This window comes from Myzus persicae, unplaced genomic scaffold, assembly GCF_001856785.1.
Source record: "Myzus persicae strain clone G006 unplaced genomic scaffold, MPER_G0061.0, whole genome shotgun sequence".
Classification (NCBI taxonomy): domain Eukaryota; kingdom Metazoa; phylum Arthropoda; class Insecta; order Hemiptera; family Aphididae; genus Myzus; species Myzus persicae.
The window spans coordinates 110,205-131,747 of NW_019102703.1; the positions used below are offsets into that span (position 1 = coordinate 110,205).

Here is a 21,543-nt window from a genome sequence, read left to right on the forward strand (position 1 = left end):
CATTTTTTTATCACCTAGATGTCAAGGGGACCCATTGGCTGCATGTTACCTTTTTGTGCAGTGATTTATTATGTTTGACTATATATTATATATGTATATATATATATATGATGTATATACATGATATTATTAATAACCCACAAAATATATAACAGACGAATTTATCATCCAACGGTTTTCTACATAGTCTAATACGTTTAGTCAATAATATTGTGGCCTGTAGTGTATAGGTGATTTCCACTGTGTGATGATAAAATTATTCTAAATATTTGCTTAAAACAATGTGAGTAATTATTAAAATAATATAATTTCCTATGCATACAATTAATTAAATTTAATTAACAGTGTTTACAAATTTAAAATACTTAATACCTACAATGTAGTATCGTCATAATATGCTAAGAAAATTAAACAACCTATCAACTGCATCCTTAGCTGGTTTTCGTTAGGGATCAAAACAATTTCAACTCGATACTTTAGAAACGAAATTAATTGACTGGAAAATTCTATAGGAAATAAAAAAAAAATCATTAATAGTACGTCTACATAAAAACAACGTCAAATATTTGCAAAGGCATTATACGAAACGCCATAGTATTTCACGTTAATGGCCCTTACTTTACGTTTGTATATTTTTTTTTTCGTTGTTAAATTATTCGAGAACTCGTATTTTGACAATCTTTAACGAAAACACTACTAGACAGTGTTCACACTCGAAATCACATTGAATAATATAAGTGCCTACTATACTTTATTGTTATTATTTTTTTCTCTTTTTTTGTTATTATTTGCGGAAAACGTTCAAAGTTAGTTTTCGTTCCATTAATAATGTTTATTGTTATTATTATTATTTTTTTTTAATGTGGGTACATATTATTACGCGTAGGTACTAGGTACCCGCAGTTTTCGACAAAACGGTCTTTTTTACCCTGAGTCCTGGAAAAATGCGTATACATAATTTTTCATTTGTTTTTGTTTTTGTTCTTGTTCTTTTTTGTCATTCATGATCACACTCATTTGTAAAAATAAATGTCACCTCAATTAAACTTTAATGCCTTAAATCGTAGTACTATTTAAATCATTTGTATGGATATTATACAGGTTTGTTTTTAATTTTTAACTAAAGATTAGTATTTAATTAACCAATGGCTAAAACATAATTTGTAAAAAGCTTTATTTGACTTCGAAAAAAAGTATATGAAAGCATTTAACTTTACACACAAACAAGAACACAGTCATACGTGATACAATATACGCAAATATTACGTCGTGGGCCATGGCATAACATACATTATTTAATTAATATCGAAAGATTACTACATAAATAGGACGTTTTTATATTTTATAAATAAATCTATGATAATGACGTTTCAACAACGTATAAATATCACGGTAAATTACCTATAGTTTTAAATCCTCGTAGAAATACCCATAAACACCAAACAGCGTAGACCTTATACTATCAGACAGAGCATCTGAACCGGCGAGGATGGGTAGTGCAGTCCTTGACCAATTGCGTTCAGTGATATATGCATATATATTATATATATTATGTACAGTTATTCACAGTTTATTGTATCATCCATTAGGTGACACATCAAAATATCCCTGTAAAAATATCTTCGCAAAAATATTCCATGACAAAATTCCCCGTTTACAAATATCCCGCTTAACTTTTAGTTCCAAATTTAAACCTTTTTATACAAGTTACATATAGATATTAATACATTTATAGAATATAAAAAAATTAATTAAAAAATGTTTAAAAAAATATTAAAATTGTATTTTTTTCGTCAAAAATGATTATAGGTACTTATTATTATAATACTAAGTTATGTGCTATTGATTTTAAATATGTATTGTTATTAGTTTCATCATAACTTCTTACAACAGCAACTAACTACCAGTCCAAATTCTTATACTTTCGCCTTTTTTTTTTGAGTTACGCCAACTGTCTGTTGTTCCATTTTGGACTCCTGCAGACCTTGTTCTCGCTTTACCATATTTATATGAACTTATAATAAAGGTTATATAGAATTATATTTTGTCCAGGATATTTTTAAGCGGGAATTTTTGTCATGGAATATTTTGTTGGGGATGTTTTGACCGGGATGTGGAACCCATCCACTACACGTGTGCTTAGTACAACAGGTCCAGTCACGCAGCCTGACAAGAGCCCCCGAACTACACCCTTGCTCCGTTTATTATAGTATAAAGTCCATGTTCTAAATATGGTAATACATTTTCATTAATACACCAGCGATAAATATTGGCACATTTACTGTAACATGATTAAAAAATATACCTTAACATAATCGGTGATCTTAGTCCCTCTCACTTTTACTGGCCACGACTTTGACAGCGTTAATCGAAGTTCCTAAGTATACACATTACACTGTATACCCTCCACAGTGCTACAAGTTTACCATTTTTTTTTCATTTACTTACTTGAACCTTCGACTCCGTTTCCTCGAGAACGCTGCACAACCGCCGCCACCTACGCCACCTCCTTTCTCCGTAACCACTAACCAATTATACAAATCATCCGATCGTCTTTAAATGTATAATTCAGTTACAAAGTGTACTCGCAGTCTTTGCATATTTTAGTGAGTTTTTGGTTATTTTATCTTGCAGAGTGCAAAGTTTCAAAAATGGAGTACTTTCGGTGACATTTCTGACGTTTCTAATATAACAAAAGGTTCTCCCACATCCTCTACGCCGCCTGCACAGTGCACACCCAACCCGCCCTCACCTCGAATCTGTCAGTGAGACAGTGCGCAACTATAGAGTTCAAATCTTGGGAGTTCTACAACTATGTAATATTAACATTAAACCCCTGATATTAAACACTACCAATACTAAGTATTAACTATTATAATATTCAGATTTAATTTTTAGTATAATTGTAGTTCATATATCATATTATATTGTTAAACATAATCTTTCTGTCTATGTCAGTAAAATATGTGTACCTAACCTAACTTAACCTATGTTGTTTTTTCGGTGTCAATTTTTTTAACCAAATATCTTTCAAAAAGTATGATACTGAATTTGGACAAGTGTATAGAACCTAACCTAAATAATGTACATTATCAACATTACTTTTTAGCTCTTTGTCATTTTTATGATTTTCACATGGAGGAAAAACTACGCACATATTGATCTCACCTAGATAGTTGATACAACTTGCATTAATTGTAGGGTAAGAAAATACTTTTTTACTTCTTATTTTTTTTTTAATACCACCTGTAGGAACATTGTTTTAACAATTGATGGTCTATCAGCAGCTGAGCAGCATAATATTAAAATGTTATATTATTCTCAACTATTATGTTACTTACGTGGGTAAGTAACTATTTTAACAATAATATATAATATAATACAATCGGAATTCAAGATGAGAACAAAATATGTTAACTGCAGTGGTGTTCGTCAGTATAGCCGATATTTTTAGACTACCTGAAATGTACCTATACATATTTTGCTCCAGTGAATTTATCACACATTCAATAATTGTACATCAATTGCGCTACGAAAATATACTGAATAATACTTTTAGATATTTCAGTTAAATATACAAAAAGTCTTAATGTTAAAAGTTAATACAACTAAATTTAAAAAAAATACATATAAAATACATTTTGAAATTTTGAAATTTGTTCAGTACAATATATCACATGCTCAAGTGTAAAAGCTCTAAATTATTTTAATTGAAATAAATGATCGAGAATGATAGTGTTGAACAAAATTAATCTTAAATCTAATATACATCTTGAGGTGAATATGATCATGATTTTTTACAAAATTGTTTCATTTTTTGTAATGGTAACTTACTGGCTTACGTATATTTTTCAACTTTTACACTTAATTAAATTATAACATTTTTGATAAGTTGAACTTATATAATGTCTTCTGGCACAACCTAACCTACATTTATATAAGTAACATATATTTACATTTATTATTTTTATCTGTAATTTTTGGCACACTTGACGCACATCCAACTTAAGTACATCCTAGATCCCTCTGTACTCCCATAGTTGCGTCCCTGGTCGGAGAGGGATGTTAGGTCACCACCTCCGATATTTGAAAACGAAAAATAATATTATGTTATACTCAAAATAAGGGAACTAATATGAAATAGTTTGGCGGAGATTATTTCGCTGACTTTTTTTCCGATAAATTCTCGGCCGATCCTGTAACCGGAACGTCTCCGACCTCATCGCCGTCGCCGGTAATAATATTCGAACCCTGGATCAAGAAGTAATAACAATAATGATAAAAAATAATAATGTAAAATAATATTATATTATTATACACTATATTATGCTCCTGTCCCCGTTCAACTTAGATTTATAATTTCAACGAACGGTCTGCTGCGAACTCGATCGATTCTCTTCCGAATACATATGGTCTCCACATGAACCCGGGAAGATAATAAACATCCCCTGCCCAAACCCGCTCTACAAAAAAAAATTATTACATTTCCACCGCTGATTTTGTTTTGGGGGACCGGAACGCTATTATTCTATTATTGTTGTCGTTATTGCTGCACACACGCGACCCACCCCCGATTGCGGCCGGCGAGACAATATATTTTTACCACCAGTGCCATTTCACGGTATTATTGCGGTGGACGTCTTTTCCGGTGTCGTGCGCTGCATACGAAATAAGAAACAAGTAACGCCTCCCTTAACGATTTTCGTTGTTCTATAGTCGACGATTCGTGTAGACGTATCGAGCTCTACTCGTACACCGGGTGATCGTGTTGTAGTGGCACACAAAAAGTATGGAATATAAGTTCATTGGGTAAACCAATAAAATATTTTGGTGGCTGTCTGCATGAGGAGGATTAAAATTTAGTGAACGAAAGAAAAATAAATACTGTCGGCCCCTGAATCCAACACATCATATTTCCTCATCCTCTGAAATATTTTCTTCATGATTGCAACAAAATATTTTTTTTTTTAAACACATCTTTACGTTGATTATTTACAAATAAATAAAATAAGTGGCTTTTTTCCATTAAGTTGCAATCGTTATGTTAGATACATATTTAAAAATATTTTTTATAATTTTCAAAGTAATAAAGTAATTTTGTGGAGGCACCAAGGAAATCGAGGCTCTGGGCCTATCTATCTGTCTCTCCAGCCCCCATCCCTAATGCATTCATTTATTATACGTGAATAATTATCTGCGAGGTTGTCAATTATTCTGTGGGCGACCATCATTTTGCAACCACAGATATCTCAAAGATTCAAAAGTTAGAATAATATTTGTAAAATATAATTTTTTTTTTTAGTTCTAAAGCAGTCTCGTTTAGGTAACTTTTACTGGTACTAATATTTAAGTTCAATTATTGGTAGGTACTATGAAAACGTTAAGACATGCACAAGACGTTAAACAACTAGAATTAAGTCTATTGCCTAATAGCATTCCTTTTGGCTTTTTAGAAACATCTCTTCCATTTAATTTATTTTGTTTTACGGGGAAATTAAAATCAAATCATGATTAACATTAAAACATAATTACGAAGTAACTACAATATACTATCTACAATTTAATATTTAAAAAACATATGCAATTATGTATAGTTTAAAACCTAATCTTCTTTTTACAAGAAAACACAATGTGAATTAAAATTAACGAAAATGAAAGTTGCAATTTTTAATAAAACTATCTGGACAATTATTATCTTCCCTCGATCATCAAGATGAATATTTTTTAATTGATTCAAAAACACAAAACCGTGGAGAATCATAATAGGTATTTTATTTTTTATAATATCATCTTTCAAACTTCGGGGAATTTTAAATAATATAATCTTACATATTCTATAATATTCATAAACCGAGACCGACTTTTCTATAAAGTTTAACAAATAGGTACCTATATGGGTCACATAAATATATAATAAATAGTCATCACGCGAGGTTGAACCACAACGAGAAAATAAACTATTGATTACAATCAATATTTCAAGTTGTTCAAATATTCGTAATCGTTTTGTAATATTTATGAGCTAGATATCAACTGTAAAACGACTTACCGAGATTGATGGTTTCGTTATTTTCTAAATATTCGTATAAGTCAGCGTATTACTGCTATTTTTAATCTAAAATAAGCCTTTTTGCAGATAACAATTATTAACCCTATCAAATTGTCTGATGAAAAACTAAATCAACACATTGAAAATTTCAGATCCCATACTTTTGTAATAAGGGTAACCTAAAAACACTTGATTACTACTTTTATAATACCTCCAATTACAATTATTATTTTTCTAATTAATTTCTATCAATAATTGTATCCCTGATAGTCTGTATATGACAGTTAAAATCAATTTTAAAGTCCAATGAAAACAAAATGTAATCAGTTTTAATTAAAAATCTTACCTAACAAACAAAACCTAGTACATGGGTTATGCTTAATTGTTAAACCGTTAAACGTCTGTTTAAATCTTTTAAAATTCAAACGAAAATTTAAAAGTTATTTTGAATAAAATTAACGAAAAATAATAACAATATTTCACATCGTTTTACGTTCTTACACACGTGTTTAGAACATTTTATATTCCCGCTGTGTAGTACATAGTTACACAGTTTTGATGTATTTTACTGTTAATTTGTATTAGTTTACTGTCCATAGTTATCGATTTATTGTACATACATTTTATATAGAATTAAAATGTATTGCGTTGTATTTAAGTGCGTTTAGAAACCTGGGAACTTAACATGCTCGCACTTTCCCAACTTGTTTCAAGTACTTTCCTGCTCCTTATATGCTTATTGCTTATGCATACGGCTTATCAAAACAATGCAGTATATTATGATACTATTCACTCGTTTCTAAATGCAGCTAACATTTCTCTCAGATTTAATTAATATAACGCTATATATTACTAAAAGCTAATAATAATAATAATTATAAAAAAAAACGCTATATATGTTTAATCAAATAATTTTAGTATATAAATATTAAACTTTGTATTAAATTTATTTTTGATAAAATTTCGTTATAAAAAAATAGTAGTAAGATCACAGTAGGTATAATTATAGGTATATAGTTACCAGAACTTGATACATTGATATTTATACACACAAGCACACAATAAGTATATTATTATAGATGATTAATTTTCATTAGTTTACTTGTAGAATGTAGCTAGGAAGGTATAAATAATGTACTTTCAGACGTTACGGGATTTTCAAGCCATTATTTGGTGTCAAATTTCGTTACAGTATATTTAATGATATTCATCGTTTATTTTTTAGTAATATTAGTTTTCTTTATTTTACATATTATAAATTTCTTATTTATAACATGATAATCAGAAATAAATTACAAAAACCATAAAGTTAAAAACGAATAAATTATACTGTCGTGATATTGCAGGGTATGCCCTATTGCCCTACCATGTTTCCCCATTTTTTTGCATATACTACGGAGGATAGAAAATCATAAAATATACCACAATTTATTAATATCATATTCATGACATTTTTATTTAAATTGTTTACAACTTGGAGAAAAAACATTTTACACGAATACCATTAAATTTAACAAATTAAATAGTTCGTTTAATTGTTTGTTTAGTTTTTTAAAAGTAAAGTAATTTCAATCAATTATGTTAACTAAAAAATCTTGAAGATTAATACAATATAAACACATTATGTAATCAAAAAGTCCATAAAATATCTTTTATTATTCGTTATAATTTAAGCAAATATTTATTCATTAGAACGAAAAAATGCTATTTCATTATTATTTAAAGAATTATTACCTATCGGTGCGGCGTGGTGTCCCAGGTTCTCAAAGCTTTTTACCCCAGCGTCATCAACAGTTGCACAAATATAATGTAAATTTAATGAAATTAAAATAAACCCAATAAAATATTCAACTCAATAATTAACGAAAATTAATACGCATCTTCAATGTTTATTTATTTAATTTTAATTGTACATACAGTAATTCTAGGCCTTGCTTCGTAACTGAATAACTTGAGTGTAGATGCCCAGGGTATTAAATATTTATATGAATATTGAATACTATTAATTGAATAATTAATTGATTATAAAATATAAATATATAATTCAATTTTTGATTCCAAGTGGTTTTAATTTTCTCTATAGCATGCCGGTTAGGTTACGCACTATTTTTATGGAATTTTTTTGAAAATACTATTTGGAATAGTAAAAAAAAAACTCAAAACCTTCTTATGCGGCCACTTCAAATATTGTAAATCGAACACACACCATACATTAAAAAGGTATTTTTTATTTTTTTTATTAGTGCCAAGAAGGCACTAAATCTTGGTCAATTTTCGGGTTAACCATAAGATCTGTTAAAAACGTTTTTCGATCGTAATGACTTATAAAATATAAAACCATTCACTCCGATAGAAAATCACTGAATATTCCAATATCAATTATATTTTTAATTTGTTTTCTTTTTACTTTAAATGGGCGGAAAAGAAAACTTCTACTAGTGTTCATAAGTAATTTTTTCAGACAACGTAGGGAATCCTTTTTGTTATAATAATAATCTTGGTGCACGTCGTCATTTATTTAGGCTTTTCAACAATCGACATCACATTAAAATAATAGGGTTAAGGTTGCCGAAGAATGAGAAAAGATAATTTTACAATCCAAAAACAAATATAAAAGAGTATAAGATTTAAATTATTTTCGTACATGATTATTAATTTTTTTTTAATATATTTTTCAAGGAAGATGATAATGTTGATATTTGTTGAAGGTCTAGTGTTGGACTTCTCCTAGTAGATTAGGTATGCATAGGCGTCGAATGGAAAAGGATAAGTGGGGTAATTGTCCCTCCCCAGAATTGTATTAGGTCCCCTCGGAATTCGCAAGAAGTTCCGGCAGCGATCTCTTCGATACCACACAGAACAAAAGGCTATAGCCCCCTGCATATAAATCCATCACACTACGCCTATGTAGGTATTTGGAGTTTATTTGACACATGATTATTAATTTATCAAATTAAATATATCATATTAAATATTTACCTAGGTACCTACATATAGTATTATGTTGTTAACTTATTCTTCTAGAACAATACTTTTAAGTAATTTTAGTATTAAATAATAGTTATAATATTGTAATGTCAAATAAACATAATCATACTATGGTATAGCATAAAGTTTGAAATTAATCAGGTCATCTGTCATATAAAAATGAAGTGGAAAAGTTAATTTAATTTGCATATTAATCCATGGCTAAAATTTGAAATCTAAAGACTGCATAATATTTTCCTCTAACACGCTACACTAACAAAAACATTACAATACTTGTAACGACACTAATTTACCGTGCATATTTTTACATATTTTAAAGGTCGAACATGTAACTGGTTAGTTGTCTACAAGGGTAATCGTTCTCAATAATATTCTCTCTTAAACACTATATTTAGCTATCTAAAACAAATAAAAGAAGCGCAAACATTGTTTATTCAAAATATGTTTAATAAGAAAATATTTGAAACGAATAATTTTTCAACATAATAATAATAAACACGTTTATATTTTCAGCAAGCACGTAAAAAATATAAAAATATATAGGTACATGTGATTTCATGTATTTTATCAATACGAAAATATAAATTTAATATTCCATTAGACAAGAAAGGAACATATTCGTTGAGTGTTCTTAATCAAATTTTAAAGTGGATTTATTTACTAATGTATTTACTTTTTTTTTTAAATGTATTTTACAAATTTGTATACATTATGAATAATTAAAAATGAAAAATTAGGTAGGTATTCATAAAACATATAATTTAATAATTCAACTGTAAATGTGAACATTTTTTAATATACCTACCTGCTTAATTTCATCAATAATATTAGATCAGTTCAAAATCAATTATTTAATGAAAATATAATGTTTAATCACGTTTTATGCATGCGCTGAAGGGCTTTTATTATTATCAACCCATACACGTTGTTCTGGGAAATCGCAAATTGAAAACACAACTTGAAATATTATGTAATTTAAAAAAAACTCCCATTGGATGAACATCAACGGATGTATCGATTTTAAACACGAATTATTATACACTGACAGTTGTAATATTATTATACGTCCATGTAAATAAATATCTAATAAACCCGGTTTGAAAAAAAAATACATAAATAATAATATAAGTACCTCCAACGGATATATAAAATAGCATTACTATTTTATGGTCAAATTACACAAACCCGTCATTTTTCCATTCCACTCAATAAATGTTTACAGCCCTTCAACTCCAATAACAATAAAATTTACTCGATCAAACAAACCGATTGAAAACAACACGTCGCAACACACGTATCTCTAACACCATGCGTATTAATTATACATTACACATAATAAAAGTCTTATTTAATCTTATAGACCAAATACAGTGTGTCTATCTAAAAATCATTAACATTAAACCTTTATCTTGTTTTTTATATACACATCAACGCAAAGCAGGGTACCTATAGGTAAGTACTATACTGCAGCGAACAGTGCATAATAATAAGACCATATGACAATTCTGCGGTATATTTTTTTTTACAATTGTATTAAACCGTACATTTTTACCGCTCTTTTACTCCAATAACATTACAATATTACTCTACCAAGCAAACCGATTGAAAACAACACACATTTAATTATTAAACGCCGTATAAATAAATCATACGCCGTACGTATCGATTACCCATTACGAGAAATAAAAGACATTGTTTATTTAATTCTTTTGATTTTAATTTTAAGATGGTATAGGTAAACATTACAATTTCATATTTTTTTAAATAACCATAGTTGTTGTAAGGTAGGTATTACTGCAGAAAACCGTGCATGATAATATGACCTTCGAACAAATCTGTAATATATTTTTTACCCTTCACGTTTCGTTCGTCACACGCAGCCACGCGTCGTCATTGTGCACATAATAATATAACGGTCTCGACTTAACCGACCTTTTTTTCGAATTAAAAATTCCACGTTATAATAAATAATAATACACATAATATGTTCATAGTAACTTTGAATACAAACAAACTGGACCCAAATCACGGTTTTCATACCTTTAACATTTTAATCTTGCACTGAAATTCTCATAAATAATTAATATTAATATAAGCCTCCAAAATGCATTGCTCCACATATTTTTTCAGTGTGCAGTTACATCCATACACGTTCACTGTTTGTTTGTACGTTTTGCCTCATTTTAAGATGTCGATTGTTGAACAACTTAGAAATAATTTGAGTCTTAGTGTTTGATTATTATTATTATTACCAAAAATATAAGTTAATGGTCTGTGATTTGATAAACACTACCAGTTGAATTTGTGTTATCATTTTTATTTGTTTGTTGTTTGATCCGGATCATTCTTTTTTTCAAAATAATTCTCGACAAAGGTGTTATAGACGGACACAAAAATTGGATAAATAAAATTTTTTACCCATCGTTGATTTAGTTATTTACTATAATTTATAATATTATCCATTTTATCGAAATTAACGATAGAAATAATTAGTAGGTATACGAATAGCACTCAAATATACAACATGTTAACCTGTACATTAAAAATAATTTTTTTTCGTAAGTAAGCATTTGTTTTCTCAAAATGCATTTACCGACTTAAAAATCTTTTGAAAAGAATTACTTTAGATAATGTAAAGTCTTTATACCAAACAAATTTTACAGTAACCAAATTTTTAATGTATAGGTAAGAAATTATTAGTTATAAGATACATAATATATTTTTAAGTTTAAATGAGAGAAAAAATAAACTAGAATTTTTGCAGGAAAAATTCTTAAAACTTTTTTTGAAAATGAGTGTTCCCCCTTTAAAAGAATCACGCTGTGTATTATAAATATTCTATTCTATTCGATCAACTATTTTTATTAAATTTGTGTTACTCAATACGTATTCATACCTAAACTATTTAAAAAAAAACTCTTCTCCTTAAGGCCGTGTGCAATAAGCTCTCAATAATAAGGGTTGATTTTTTCTTCTAGTCTTTAAAGGAGGTATTAAATGCTCACGTGAACAATGTTTATATGTAAATATATAATTATACTTGGTAGCCCAACAATTGCATTTTTTTGTTTTGATCCGAGGGTTGCGTCGAGAGTTTCGGTTATGTTGAGGTCCACTCGCTCTTATTACTCATATGGCTGGCATTCTGTTAGTGTATGTTTGACAATGAGCCGTTAGCCACAGACTTCTCAGCTAGGAGGTTCAAAATAATAATAATAATTTTTATTGATACCAAATTAAAATTATTATTACTATAACTGACACAAACGAAAGGACAATTTTATAAAAAGCATAATGTTCGATTCTAAATTCAAATATCTTTGAAGTAAGACAATTTATTTTAAACAATGTAATTAGACGACAAATTGTAGGTACGCGCGTGTCCACAATTTTTAATTATAATTTTGTATTATTATTATTATTATTATTATTATAACTGATTAAATATTCAGAAATATGAATTCTACAAAATATGCTATGATATTATTTATTCTAGTGGTGTTTCCAAATAAAGATGGTTATTGTTCCCCTTTGGGCCACCTTGACGGCCATCCATTGAAAATTTACTACCTGCGTGCAATACAAAAGGGTTTCTCAATACAGCTTGGCATAAAATATGAAATAAAATAGAGTTCTTTTCTTGTTTTACTTTACGATCACGCTAAAGATAACTATTTCGTTCTAACAGAGTTTCAGCATGTATATACAGCGTGGTAGGTACATAATAAAACATAATATGTGTAATATGTTTGATATTGTGACAGTGTTCTCCCAATGGCCAACAATAGTGAAAATGAACTACACACTAAATTAATGAACCCAAGAAGGTAAAAAGTCATTTCAGTGTATTACGCAACCTATATAATACTGGCATTTTTTGTTTTACATTTTATTACCATTAATTCCAAACTTTGAATTACATCGCTACGACATTGCAATTTATCGTTTAAAAGTAAATGGAACTTCGCAGAACGAGACCAGAATTCGTTCAGGTTGTTAAAATGTTGTTGGTTATTTGGATGGAATGTGACAAGAACCAAAACATTATTTCGGTACCCTAAAAAAATCACATACACAATCATACAAAATAAAAAAACTTTAGTTTTCGAATAAATTACATACTAATATAGGTAGATTGCAAAGTCTAGACATTTGTCGGTGCATAACTTATAATAGTAGGCATATAGTTAGTATGCTAACCATTTAAAATAAGATGAACACAACATCTATTGATGTTATAAGTAGGTACCTATTTTCAATCATTGCCAATTCTGTCCAAATTGTTTTAAAATTAAATCATAATTTTTCGGAGAGTCGGAAGGGTAATCGGTTCTCGATTACCTATGTATCTTAATTGACCGATAAAAAAAAATCGTTGCTTTTGGTTTCCCGTGTTATCCCATTTTCTATATAACTGGCAACTGCAACAACGAATCGTCTTTACCACTTTATTATTACATTTTAAATATTTACAACGGTCGTATAGTAGAATAAAAGACTACACTTCACTATTAATATTATAGTCTTCAAATCTTGACTGAAATTGTTGTACGATGTAATGAGTAGCTCTATAAAAGTATTATTTTTATCTAACCTTACCTTATTTAACTAGAATATAAATTGAAAGCTTGAACGAAAAATCGATTGTAAAATGTGATATCTGTTTAATATTTTATGAGTGAGTTAATTTCAGATAATTACAAACAAAATTCCCAGTAGGTACATTGAACATAGATGCATTTAAAATGATATGAATCATTTATTTATATTAATTATGTATGGTTACTCAAAAGCGTACAATATATTATCGTGATAAATAAAGATATTATGGTAGGTAAGCATATTATATATTTGTCATAGAGAAAAATCTAAAATGTTTTGAAAAAAAGTTACTTTGCCCTTTTGCTTTATGAACTAAACAATTATAGTAAAGCTCAACAAACAATTAATTATACAATGACGGAAAAATAATTTATTAATTGACAGTGATGCAAGAGTGAAATAAATTGATGCCACCTTACAAATAGGTTACCTGACTGACAGGTACCCAAATCAATAATCATTAAACAATATAATATTATAATAATCTCAAGTAATTTAACGTTTCACAGAGATCTTGTAAAATATATTATTCGTATAAATTATCATATTTCTGACATTCAATACGTGGTGGTTTTACTAAAGATACATTCGAAAATCGACCGAATTCTTTACGGTCATAATTCGATTTACCGAAAACTTCTATATTGTATAATAATAATAATAATAATAATAATATGCTACGTGATTTCACGTTAAATTTTTCGTAATAATAGTCATTGATTTTTATTTCTTATCGTAGTTGGTCATATATGATAACCATATTGATGCACATAAACTTATGTACTGCCATATATATACATTATATTATTAGTTATATATATTTTTTCACAATTTTCGGGATTACTACCAAGTTTAAAATGAGAAAATCGATGGTTTGTCAGACGTCGCTCTATATATAATAATATGTTTACATTGCACGTACAAAACGTTTGCGGTAAGCCAAACGTGCAAAGTATGCAAATTACACAAACTTCCAACGCACACATAAATTGAAATAAAAGTTTTATTTAGTGATTCCTAATTTGTAAGAAATTGGCATAAACGCACCACACTCTATATATGTCTAATACGGAAAAAAAATTATTACCTGTCTTACCTAATAAATACAAAATATTATATAATATTATGTATTTTATTTTTATTATCATAAGTAGGTTCAGACTCTTGGTAAATATTTTATTCGAATTTTTTTAAATATTAATCATACCATGTTAATCTGTCGTATATATAATACAGTTTTTGACAGTTGAAATATAATATTTGTTCCAAAGTTATCCAATACTCTTGTGATGTATATTTTTTTTCTTATGAACTTATACATGTTAGTACATTTGATACTTTGAAAAGTTGTCATTAATGATATGTAGATTAAATATTATATTGAAATAAGTATTTTAATTTATAAGTATATCAGGTAAATAAAATCAGAATCTAAAATTGTCTTCTAAAGCTACATAACAGGTTATACTGTCGAATATTTAAAGAGAATAAAATAGGATACTATATTATGTAATGTTCAACAAATATATTCTTGTAATGAGCGATAGTTTACTATTTTTATGTTGCAATATAGATTAGATTAATGATGTCAAAAAGTCATATATTAGGTACCTTATGTCTCACTTTGAAAAAATGTATTTAGCTCATTAAGTAGTTTTTGTTTTTACTTCCAAGTTATAGCTACTACAATAATTTGGTGAAAAATACTATTTTAAAACTCTATTTTTATCAAGTCGAAATAGTTTAAAGACACAACAAGAAAATAAAGTGGTAAGTTTATATCAAACACTCACTCCGTACACTGTATAATAGGTAAACAGTGCAATTCAGTGTAAACCCAAAGGAATGGGACAGCACATAAGGGTCAGAAAACCCAGTGGTACAATTCGGAATAATAAAAATAAAAGATAATAAGAAATTGGATTTCAAAGCTTACGGCAAGAAAAATTAAAAATAAATCGCATCATTCGTATGAACAATGCGCCCTTCTGGAAACATTATATCACATTTCCTAAGATCAAGACCACGAAATAAAACTCAATTTATAACGAACAAAATAAAATGTACAAATGTCTAAATTGAATAATATAACCTACCTACCTATACCTATATACAAGTACAATAATATTAATCAATAAAAAAATATCTTCTTCGACAATGCCACCCCTAAAAGCTTCTTCGTGTATTGTGAGATATTTAAATTTTACCTTACACATAGATAGTATAGACAAATTCAGTTATTGTCGTTTTTCAAACCTTCCGGGACCTACAGCTAAAAATAGTGAATCATATTTGATAGGTAGGATTAAATAAAATTTCTCATAAACTACAATTGTCAAGATTATTTTTAGACATTAATGAATTACATAGTATATTTACATATAATACTTATAAAAAAGGGTATTAAAGAAAACATTAAAAAGTATAATATACTGTGACGTGTTTTCTGACAACACTCACCGCCGTAGTAACGTCTCACTGAACCTAAACAACGTGTTCTCTGTACATATAGCTATGCGGTGTTCGACATATCGAATATACATAGAGCTGTTTATGAAAATAAAATATAAATATTATTATAGTTATTAAACTCGAAATCGACTCAATGTATTCAAAAGCATTTGTAGCAAGCCCCGTGCACAATGGTCTGTACGCCTTTTTACAAGTCATAAACAGATGGTTATGGGGACAATAAATGACAGAAAGTTTCGATCAAACTTTTAGAGTATTTCCTTTGAGCCATTATAAATCCATAATACGAACCTTAGCTAATTTGATAAATGTACACCAAAACGTCATCGAAATAAAAATAAAAAACGAACTGTCACGTGGTTTTTCGTACGCGTATTGGCAGTACAGTATTATGGCATTGGAAAATTGTAGGAATAGTTGAATAGTTCTGTAGTGACTTGTTCATGTCCATACAATTTAAACGGATAATGAGTATAGCTATTATCGAGCACACAAAAATGTTATGTTTTTTATTACTATAGTTTTTAATACTTTTTTATGATGATCGTTTAAAAATCGTTTACCTATAATACTGCGTGTGTTAAGTACTGTGTTGTATACTAATACAAGTTAATAAATAATAACGGTGAATTCTGTGATTTTCTTCCTCCTCCAATAAATTATTATAATAATTGAATACGTCTGAAATTAGTTATTATTATTACCAGTCAAGAAAGTTCACATAAACACCGTTGCCTTATATTGTTTCGACCAGCTCGATAAACAATTATTTAGCTATACACAACTCTGTGGACAACGATAGTCATGCACTGCTGTAACGCTGAAACTTGGTAAAAACTTTCAAGACCCATTTTACGCAAATAAAACATATAACATTTCGAAGTACGAACTACAACGGATACCTAACAAACATAATAATACCAATACGATCGTCTATGGATGTTGTGACGAAAGTAGGTACAGGACAATTAGCTAGTCACAATTACCACAGTTAACGGCTGTGGAGAATATAATATGCGTTATCGAGTCCAAATTATGAGAAAAATAAACATTTTTCGCGTACCTTTTAGTCAGTTATATAATATTATGGAAGGCGAGAGTCGCATCATCTGCAGTAACGTAATAATACAGTTCCGACACGTACCAGCCCGGATTAAAAACTCCACTAGCTGTAGGTCCCACGTCGTTACAGGTAGCGTTATACGTACTCGTGTGTCAACAATTAAATATTGTTCATTATTTATGACTATGGGTTATACAGGGTGGTGGTTCACCGGCCATTTTCACGCACATGTTTTCTTTTTAATAACGAATTAATTCAAGTTAAGTTTTTTGAACTTTTATGAAGGCACACTCAAGGACGACAATATTTTCAAACTTATTCCATATTTTCAGATATTTGTTCTACTATTTAAGAATTTTCATATGGTGATAAGCAATTGTTTATATTCAAATGAGGACCACTCTATTTTCACTGTTAAATGTAAATTTTAAGGCAGATGTCTTTTTTTTTTAACATTTGATTTTACTAAATTGAAATTTGAACTAATAGTTTTTGAGCTATTTAACTTTGTATATTAAGAATAGATAATTCGTCGATGTAAATTGATTCGTAAGAAATGGGACAACATTATCAGAATAAATATTAATCTCAACGTTTTACTATCCGTAAAAAAGTTAAAGGAATAATAAGGACCTACAATATTAAATATTATATTTTATATTTTTGTAAAGTCATTTTCCTTATAGAAAATACATTTTAATATCTCCGAAACTTCTAGTTCAAATTTTGATTTTAATGGTTCGCATATGAAAAATAAATTTATATATCCATAGAACACTCTTTAAATGGTACAAAATATCGAAATATTTAATGATCCTTGAGTATACTTAAAAATTTCCAAATTCAAAATTTGGATGAATTCTTTATTAGAGAAAAATTAGGTCGAGTATGATTGATTAGCCACCTGTATATTAAATACTTATTTTCGCTAAAACTAAAAGTTCAAATAATCTCATTCGATTCGCATCGACACAACACGATTTTGTATACAACTCACAAGCGGAGTCGAAAACGATTTATTCTCCAAAATAAATTTTTAAAAACGTAGAAACTTCTCTGACCTTCCTACGTCGAATAGTGTTGACGAGTGTAAATCGTACGACTTATACTCATAGGCGTAGACAGGGGACTAAATCGACGTAGACTGAGCTCTATAATTTTTCAACTTACGAGTTTACCCCAAATAATAAACCCAGAATAACAATAGAATTGTACAGTACGTACATTCTCTTGAAAACGTATCCTTATATTTTATTATTAATTTGATGGTTGCGATACTCAGCTACAGTAGGGTAGACAGGGTAGTATAAATTACAAATTTAAGACGTTAAGCATATCGATATCACCTTAATACATTATAATCGTACTGAACAGCTCTTCAAATATTGTTGACCTAATTCTCATTAAAATAACTGAGTAGTGAAAAATGATCGTTAAGAATAATAATCCTTAACAATGATTTTACATAAAATATAAATTAATTAATGTTAATAGTCAAGTACTTGTTATAGCTATAGGTACTCAGATGATTTTTACAAATTATAAAATTTTAATTAATTAAAATGTTAATTACTATAATTTTCAAATCATTGGATACGTTCTAAACTTATTATAATAGACTATAATTTATTATTCTAGTACCTTAAATTTAATAAATAAAGAACTACTCGTTGAAATTTCGGTTTATATAAATCAAAATTTTCAAAAAGATTACCCTCTTAACGATTAACAATAAAGCAATTATCGTGTTTGTTAAATATGATGAGAACATAATTCGTTTACTGATATAGTTATTTAATGTTTATTTGAGTACATCATAAACATTGAATACCTTCTGAGGGCTTCTCACCCGAGAATTGAAGATTATGTTCAGTTCACCAATCTCAAGTATCGCAATAATTTTTTTTTATTATTCTTATTTACATTTTATAGTACTTTTCTTATTTAAATACCTAGCTAAAACTGCTTAGTTTTTAATGAAGTATATGTACATTTTATAACAAAATAGTAACACGTAAAATAAACATAATAATAATTAACATACATTTATAATCGTTTTTTTTTAGAAAAAAATCCATTAACTGGTAGAATTGCGTGTTACCATTTATTTGGCCATAAGTTAGAATGTGGTCGCGAAAAAAAGATTGAGAACAATTGACCTATGTATTATGTATTGGAGTATTTCCCCTCCCAAGACCCATTCGTTTCGCAACTACACAATATAATATGTATTTGTGGTAAATCCTTATGGTATCTTCTATGTGTTATAATTATATACGCTGTTAGTTGTAACTACATGTGTGTTACTTTATAAAATTGTAATACCCCTTCGGGGTGTTAAAAAATATAAAATAAATAAATTGTGTCCTCAAACCGTCACTAATTCCAGATTTTTGTTTGCAGGTATGGCGACCACCGGCTAGCGATGGTGCCCACGTCGGTATTGGTGTTCTTCGGCCTGCTGTCGGCCGTCTCCGTAGACCCGGCATGGTCTGCCAGCGGTCCGGTCATTCAGCAATGTCCCACGCACGGCGAAATTGCACCGTGCGTGTGCACGGTGAAGAAGAATGGCGGTCTGGACATACTGTGCGAGTTCACCGATCTGCAGCACATATCCAAAACAATGGCCGTGCTCAAGGGAAAACCATCGCTGGTCATATTCTACCTGAAGCTCCGGCACAACAACCTGCCCAAGTTGCAAGGTTTCGTGTTCCTGGGAATGGACATCCGGCACCTGACCATACACAACAGCACGCTGGCCGTGGTCGAAGAGTCGTCGCTAAGTTCTATCGGTGAGCATGGTGGTGATAAAGATTGTTTATATCACCGATCGGTTATCGAAAATGACGGTCGGATGGGGGAACGGTGGGCAGATTATATGAAAGCAATGTTACCATACGAGAGTATTAGGAAAAAAACAGTTACACATAAATTATATAGTTGTGTAAATAAATACATAGTAAATAATACAATACATATCAACGTATTCATTGTTATTACATATTTTTGAATATTTTTGAAAACATTTTACGAATAAGTACATATTTTGTTAAACAATTTGTAATCTCTTTTTTTTTGTATGACATCAACTGTAGTTATTAGCCGGTTTTTACTATGGGTGATGGTACGCTGGATCGGAACACGTGTTCTTGTGGCAAGGGTTTGCTACTGAAAATCCTGGGTGATAATCTATCCGGGAACTAGTAACACCAGCCGGTGCATTCATTCACTCGTACGCAACTGAATGTAGACACCACGCCTAACCAAGCCACAATTCGTATTTTTATATTTACCTATTGACAGACATTAAATTGACAATAATCATTATTTTGGGGGAATCGATCTGTCTTGAATCGTAATAAAAAACATCTTAACTCGAAATAAACAAAATAAAATATGTAAACGATTATTTTGATTTTGCTATACCTGTTAAACAGTCAATTACTATCTAGTATTTGTTTTTCTGTTTAGAACTTTTTTGATATACTATTTACATTTTAAAACGAATGCTGAATAAAAACTTTTTGTTGTCTAGGTCTCACAACCCCCTCCTTTGTTAAACACTTCACAACAACCACATGGTTTGTGACATTATACTCATTTTATCTTCAACTGTCGCATATTATCACCACAAAGCACCATCACCGTCCATAATTGTGGGACTCTAACATCCCCTTAAATATTCTAAATATATTTTGCTCCCCCCCCCCTAACGCAAGTTTCTATATAAATTATATATATTATGGATCATAATTTTTAAATAACATTATGAGTATAATCTTTTGTACTGCGTCATTAAAAAATGTAAAACAGTCGCAAATAACGAGCAAACGAAACTGATCTCTATTATGATCTCATCCGTCGTTTCATTGTCATACACGCTGATCCTCCGTGGTCTATACCTGTGTTGAGTTTTTTTTTAAATATATAGCAAAAAAAAACATTATCACAATTTTTTATACAAAATATATACTTCTCAACAGAAATCAAACACATAAATAATATACAATATGTATAGTCGTGTACGTCATAATATAGCAATGCACGAACTTCCGGTTTTCTGAACACTGTATATTATATTTTATTGAATGGGTACTCTAAATTGAACGCAAGACGACTGACAGCATTCACGCGAGTTTTTCATTTATTTTTCGTTCGTTAGTTATAACTTATAACCGAGTTTATATTATGACTTATGACCCGTCCCCCTACCTACTTGAAAAGCTTACACCACGGGACACCCTGTACGGAGTGGAGATGTTATAATCAATACACGATGTCAAGCACGAGTCATCGCCAACACTCAAACGTAAAACACACATAATATAATATATATACCTACATATATAATGTGGTACTGAATTATTGT

The 21,543-nt window shown here is 29.3% G+C and overlaps 1 protein-coding gene across 2 annotated transcripts in view; it reads left to right on the top strand.

The window, feature by feature from the left end:
- The window catches only part of LOC111032962 (leucine-rich repeats and immunoglobulin-like domains protein 2), a 122,730-nt gene that overhangs the window by 77,117 nt on the left and 24,070 nt on the right, over positions 1-21,543 (top strand). For both annotated transcript variants that reach the window (XM_022313465.1, XM_022313466.1), the window contains one exon: positions 19,578-19,966. In XM_022313465.1, coding sequence (XP_022169157.1) covers positions 19,600-19,966 — 367 coding nt within the window. In that variant the 5' untranslated portion in view covers positions 19,578-19,599. The remainder of the gene's footprint in view (positions 1-19,577; positions 19,967-21,543) is intronic.